Genomic DNA, 6,212 nt, shown 5'->3' on the forward strand with positions numbered 1-6,212 from the left:
ACACTTGAAGGGTAATGTGTGCACGTTCACACTTGCTATGTGATTCTTTGACTGCTTCTTTGGAAGGTGCACACTGTTTTTGTAGGCATTCACAGAGGTTTGAATATGAAGCAATAACATACAAAACAGTCGTCTCATACCTCATATTTCATGCTAGAGAGGATTATAATTCAGCATTGACAGCTACTTTGTCCCCACACTGAGTACTGCAGAATCTCTTATTGATTTATTGATTTATTGATTTATTAAGAAGTTGGAGTTATGTCATGATATCCTACCCTGTCTAAACTGCCCAAGAGGCATAGCGAGCTGTAACTGGTCACTTTGGTATATGTTATGGGCAGGTGGAGAGTCTGACAGCAGCGCGGAATGCATCTCAGGCTGGAACAGAACCTTCAGATGCCATCAGAGTGGTCAACTCCGTCCTCACACAGTTGGACCAGATCAAACGGTCAGAGCAGAACTGCTTGTGTCTTCAAAAAAGGGTTTTAAAAATATATTTCTTTGACATCTTATAGACCCAGGGAATGTATATCTGTTTCTATATTTACCATTGGCTATTAAGATGACAAGCCTTACCCAGTTTAGGCTACATTGACGTTAGCTACAGGACAACCTTAAGTGTCTAACTCTTTTCATCCTGATAGAAAACTTAAAAACTTACTATTCTGTCAGCAACCCGGTGCCAGAAATTTAGCATTATTAGCAAAATTCAGAATTATTTTCAAATTGTTGTTTGCGAAATCCTCAGTTTGGTAGTTTTTAATGAGTGTTTTGTCATAATTATTTAACTGAAACTGTAAGTTAAATATATATCAATGGTCTTTTGTTACTTTAAGTCTTTTAACATTAAAAAACACTGGTAATTTATTGTCTGTAAAATGCAGCTATCCAAATGTGGTTATCCTCACTACATCAAACGTAACAGAGAAGATAGACCTGGCGTTTGTGGACAGAGCAGATATAAAGCAGTATATCGGCCTGCCTAGTGCCTCTGCCATCTTCAACATCTACCTTTCCTGTCTAGAGGAGCTCATGAAGGTGTGTGTGTGTTACTGTGTTAACCGTGTGTGCTGTTTCATAATGGGAGCTGTTGTATGAGATGGCTGTGCCTGTCGTGTTGGGCGTCTAGCGACAGGTCATCTACCCAAGACAGCAGCTTCTGAACCTGGAGGAGCTGGACACCATGGGCTACATCGAGAGCGACGTGACCGGACTCAGCTTGCACCTGCAGGGAATTGCGAGGTGAGTGTACCAGTGAGGACCACTTGGGCTATAGCTTTTCTTCAGTTCCTTCGCTTAAATGGAGCTGCTGGTACCGTGATGTACTGCGTAATATTACAGATATGTATTTGGGACCTGCTGTGGTATGAGTTTTTAAAAACTGCTACAGTACAGTGGACTATGGCCAATAAAGTACATTCTATATAGGTTGCAATGGTTACGTTATGTTATGTCAATGGTATGTTGATCATCAATGGATTTTTTTGTTTTCTTGTGTTAATTGCATTAAAACTGACCTAAGTGTTTTGAAGAGCAGCAGATTAGTGTCCCTTTAAAAGACAAAATCATTTGGATTCGATTGCTGCCTCTTTTCTGAATCTGAGGAGCAGCTGCTTGGCTCGTCCCCTTCAGCCTCATGTGATCATAAAGGTTACGCTGATGCAAGTCTCTTGTTCCCTCCTGTCAGGAAGAGCACAGGCTTAAGTGGACGCACGCTGCGGAAAATCCCCTTTTTGGCTCATGCTCTTTACGCAAAGGTATTTGACTTCAGCAGCCACAATTCAGGCTCATCACTCAGTCCTGTCTCATTGCACTTTACCAAATTCTAATCCGTTCGCTGTATGCTTTCAGACCTCCGTATTAACTGTTGAGAGTTTCCTGGACGCCATGGACAAGGCTGTCGTTCATCAGTTAAAGGAACGTGAGAAGCTGGTTAGCTGTTCATGAGCAGAAGCTCATATGGCAGATGTGGGTTTCTCCCGTTCTCTAGCTCACTGAGTATTTGTATTAACCTACCGACTGGTGTTTACTGAACAATAACCATCTTCTTTTTTTTTTTCGAAGATCAAACTTATTTGAACAGTTTGAAAAAAAAATAGCACTTTGAGGAGAAAGTACTATTTTTTTAAAAGTAAAGCTTTATTCTTCTGTTTATTTTACATGACTAGCAAAAAGATGGGAAAAGTAATTCAAATTTAATTGCATCTTAATTGGAAGAGAGCGCTCCTGGCACCACAATACGACCACACTAGCGCTGCAATATTGTCAGGACACCAATTCCTTTTTGACAACTTACGGTTTGCTTTGTGTTGCTTTCAGTTTAGTTGTTATTTTTACTCAACATGTACAGAGAAACAGATTTTGTTCCCATTTTCATGGTGTGATTCTAGAACTGTTGGGGTGGTGAGCTGTGACCTTGGTTCCCAAAAGCATCATAGTGTCACAGGGATCTTAAAATAGTCCTGAAAACATCTGTGCTTGAACCAAGAATGATGTTTGTTGTTGTTTTTGTATATGTTTATTTAAATACTTTCATTAAAATAAGGCAAAAAATACAAACTTAACTTACTTTACATGTGGCCTTCTGCACCTTATCACCACTAGGTGGCATGTAGGGACTAAGTTCTTACACAGATTTTGTTCCCCACATTACACAGGCTTGTCCTGCTATCCCCTAGATGGGTATTAAACTGGCCCTCCAAACAAGAGCCATTTAACTAGCTGAAAATGTCTTACCCACGTCTTGTGGTTTCCTGTTCAAATGTTAGCCATCCCGAATGAATCATTGCCTGTGTAAACATAAAAATTGTTTAATATGTAATAATTTAGAAAAATACTGACCTATTCAAACTTTTTCTTCTCCCACCTCTATTACTGTATATGAAATTAATTTAAAAGTATTAAATTACTACGTATCGGTTGCTGGTGTTCACATTATAATTATTCAATTATAAGGGCATGTAATCGATGATTAATTACCATTGTAACCAAATCCTTGCAGTGTGTCTTAGCCCCGCCCTCGGCGGTGGCGTAGCACATGGTCTTTGTTTACGTTCCCTTTTCTGTTTGTTCTTCGTTTTTGTTTATGGCGACGCCCCACGCAGCGGGTTGGCCTCAGTGTCCGCATCACTTATGTGCTATTATATCATTATGCTGTTCCTTTTATTAACAATTTCTGTTTGTATGACTATTGTCAGTCAATGATAATGTTACATTGGTTGTCTTTAGACCTGGTTAGTGCACTTGTTCGGTTTCGTTTCATCGTTAAACTGTTCTGTTGGAAACTTGCGTTTTCGGGCATGGAAGTCCCGGTGTTGTCTCGGGAGACGTGGACGATTCCCTGGTGCTCGTCGAGGATGTCGGAGTCACTGCCATCCACTCCATGCCCGTCCTGCCAGTTGACCTGTGCCAGCTTTCTCCTCAGAGGCAGGGAGCCTGGATGTGAGCTCCACCCGGAGAAGAACCCTAGCCAAAGCCACCGTAGCCTACCCCTACAACTGAAGTTTTGGTGACTGGAACTGCCTCATTTCCAGGATGGGATAAGTGACATTTTTGGGGGGTGGTCTAGGGGCCAACCGGTCTGAGCGTGGCCGCTATGTGGGTATCCGCATGTGTTTCACATGTTCTTTGTCTTGTTTTATTGCCACGCCACACTTTGGTGCTGCATGTCTGCCTTTAGTGTCCGCAGCTGTATGACTTGTGCGTTATGTCAGTGTTTTTTTATAAGCCCTTTCTTATAAAACACCGTCGACGCTCACTGATAATGTTACATGGCCTTTCCTTAATGCTGGTTGGTGCGTTTTTGTTTTTTTGGTTCGATTTAGTTTTCGTTAGTTTCAGTAAACATGGAGATTCGTCTTTGCGTCCTTTTTTTTCTTGCGCGTTCAACGCCCGTGACAGCATGGAAAGCTAGGTTTTTTCATGTTTTGCCAAAAAAACGCTGCCACAACATTCATTGTCTCGGAGCCAACGAACAGTTCGCAAATCTGCCGCGCATAGTTGCACAACTACTTACTGTAGTCTTTCAAATCACCATGTGTAATTAAAGTCACATCAGGAGCCAAAGGACGTGTGTAAGGGTGGAGGTGGACAGAAGGAGAGCAAAAACATGCCTGATACCTACATAATTGCAATGTCTGGAGGCGGTTTTCTTTTCTTTTTTTTTCGCTACTCGGTTATTCAAAAGTCAGCCGACTGTTTCAATACAAGCGCTAAAGAAAGGAGGAGGAGAAACAAATCAAAAGGCTTCTTGTACAGTCCCATGTGGTTAGAAATTGCCAGAAAGTTCTAAACGAAATAAATATGTTTGTCTCCTCAGTGGTTGTCCAGGTACTTTGCCCCCAAGCGACAGAATGTCAATCTCGGTGCCAGTGGAAACGCACAGAATGACAAGTTAATACAGTCGTAGACGCGTCCGAGGAAACGAGACGAGGCTGGTTAAAGAGTCTTAAAAAAGAGAAGCGCTTTTGTTTCGAAGAGGATTTTCGCCAGTTAGAGAAAAGCTGGAGGCAGGCACTGTTTCAAGCCAAGAAAGTTATTTCCTCCGTTCAGGTTCACCTTTTTGGCAGCCTAACACCATGGGGTCCTTGGACTGGAGTGCATGTGTTGAACAGGGTGTTTGACACCTCTGCTAAGCATGTTGCGGTTATGCTACAGGAGCAGTCTACCTTCAAGACAACCCAGGAAAAATGTTTTGCTTTAACACAAACCACGTACCCGTTTCCACATACAGCCGCATATGTGTTGTAATTCTAGTAGGCCTACCTTTTTTTTTTTTATCAATTTGAAAAGCAGATATCTAACGCAAGAATGTGTCTGACAGGTGTCATTTAAAACTCGAGAGGCCCGAAAGGGAGCAAAGTGGCATAAAAGCGCGCCTCCATCAGTCAGCTAAATGTCTGCTTCTCCTTTCAGCGGGAGAGGTTGCTCTAAGACACGGTCTCGGTCTCCCACAGTCGGCTATGATTCCACCGTCCTGCAGCGCAGCCTCGTCGCTACTCGTCCCCGTCCGGGCTCAGTTCCAGCCGCGGACAGCGCACTCTCTAGTGACGAGGTGTTATCACAATTGCACATCCTTACGACTGGTTATGTCGACCACAACATTGGCTGGCATGAAAAGTTAACAGAGGAATATATTTATAGATATTTCTAAAAGCATTAAAGAGAATAATGCCGTCGGTGTCACCTAGCTTGTTTGCATATGGAGTCTGCAAACCTAATACATTTAGTTTTCAAAACATGCTTTTTCTCACTGATAAGGAACTACTTTTGACTCGATATATCAGTACTTAAGACTTTTCACGGGGTGTTGGTTTTTAAAACTGATGATTTTTAAAAATCATTTGTTGAGCCCTATATGCAGTTCCGTCGTGAAGTAGCCTGCGCTCAAAGACTTTGCTTTTCTGTAAATGAAGTGAATGCCGCTTCATTATTCCAGCATACCAAAAGCGCTGGAGCCTACGGCGCTGCTAGACATGTTTGTATGGAGGACCAAAAGGACCAAAAACAATCACTTGCCCGCGTAAAAAAGTCAAACCTACAGGCTCCGTCCACTGATGATCTCATCATCAGGAACTTTTATAAACAATTTTACATGGAGCAACAAACTAAGTAGCACACCTATTTGATGTTGACGATGGGTTTATGAAGGTGGAAGAAAACGGTAGATAGCTTGCATGTTTTCTAATTGTTTGCTATGATATTCCACCCATGATATTGTATTTAGAATCACTAAACTGATATGTATGCAAAAATACAAAATAGGATGTTTGGAATAATAGATGTGAATGCATTTCAATGTACTATACACGTCTATATGTATATATGACTAAATACATATGTACAGTACATTGAAGGCATTCCATCTGGCCCAGACCTTCAGTAACTTCTGAACATTGTTAACTATATTTGTATCAGGATATTATATATATAAAATTCCCAACTCGCCCTCCAGGTGGTCGTTTTAAGGTCAGGTCCTCTACCAGAGGCCTGGGAGCTTGAGAGTCCTGTGTAGTGTCTTAGCTGTAGGACTGTACTATTCTGGACTGAGATCTCAGATATTGTTCCTGGATCTATTGGAACCATTCTCCCCATTTGGGGGTTACAGCCCCTAGTGCTCCAGTTACCATGGAAACCACAGTTGCCTTCACCCTCCACATCTTTTCTAGCTCTTCCTTCAGCCCTTTGTATTTCTCAAGCTTCTTGTGTTC

General features: G+C 41.9%; 1 protein-coding gene across 2 annotated transcripts in view; it reads left to right on the plus strand.

The window, feature by feature from the left end:
- trip13 (thyroid hormone receptor interactor 13) overlaps positions 1-4,320 on the plus strand; it is a 10,985-nt gene extending 6,665 nt beyond the window's left edge. For both annotated transcript variants that reach the window (XM_027014316.2, XM_027014317.2), the window contains 5 exons: positions 345-451; positions 888-1,041; positions 1,133-1,245; positions 1,691-1,760; positions 1,855-4,320. In XM_027014316.2, coding sequence (XP_026870117.1) covers positions 345-451; positions 888-1,041; positions 1,133-1,245; positions 1,691-1,760; positions 1,855-1,950 — 540 coding nt within the window. In that variant the 3' untranslated portion in view covers positions 1,951-4,320. The remainder of the gene's footprint in view (positions 1-344; positions 452-887; positions 1,042-1,132; positions 1,246-1,690; positions 1,761-1,854) is intronic.
- Positions 4,321-6,212: the final 1,892 nt, after the last annotated feature.

The sequence above is a fragment of the Electrophorus electricus genome, chromosome 5 (assembly GCF_013358815.1).
Source record: "Electrophorus electricus isolate fEleEle1 chromosome 5, fEleEle1.pri, whole genome shotgun sequence".
Taxonomy (NCBI): domain Eukaryota; kingdom Metazoa; phylum Chordata; class Actinopteri; order Gymnotiformes; family Gymnotidae; genus Electrophorus; species Electrophorus electricus.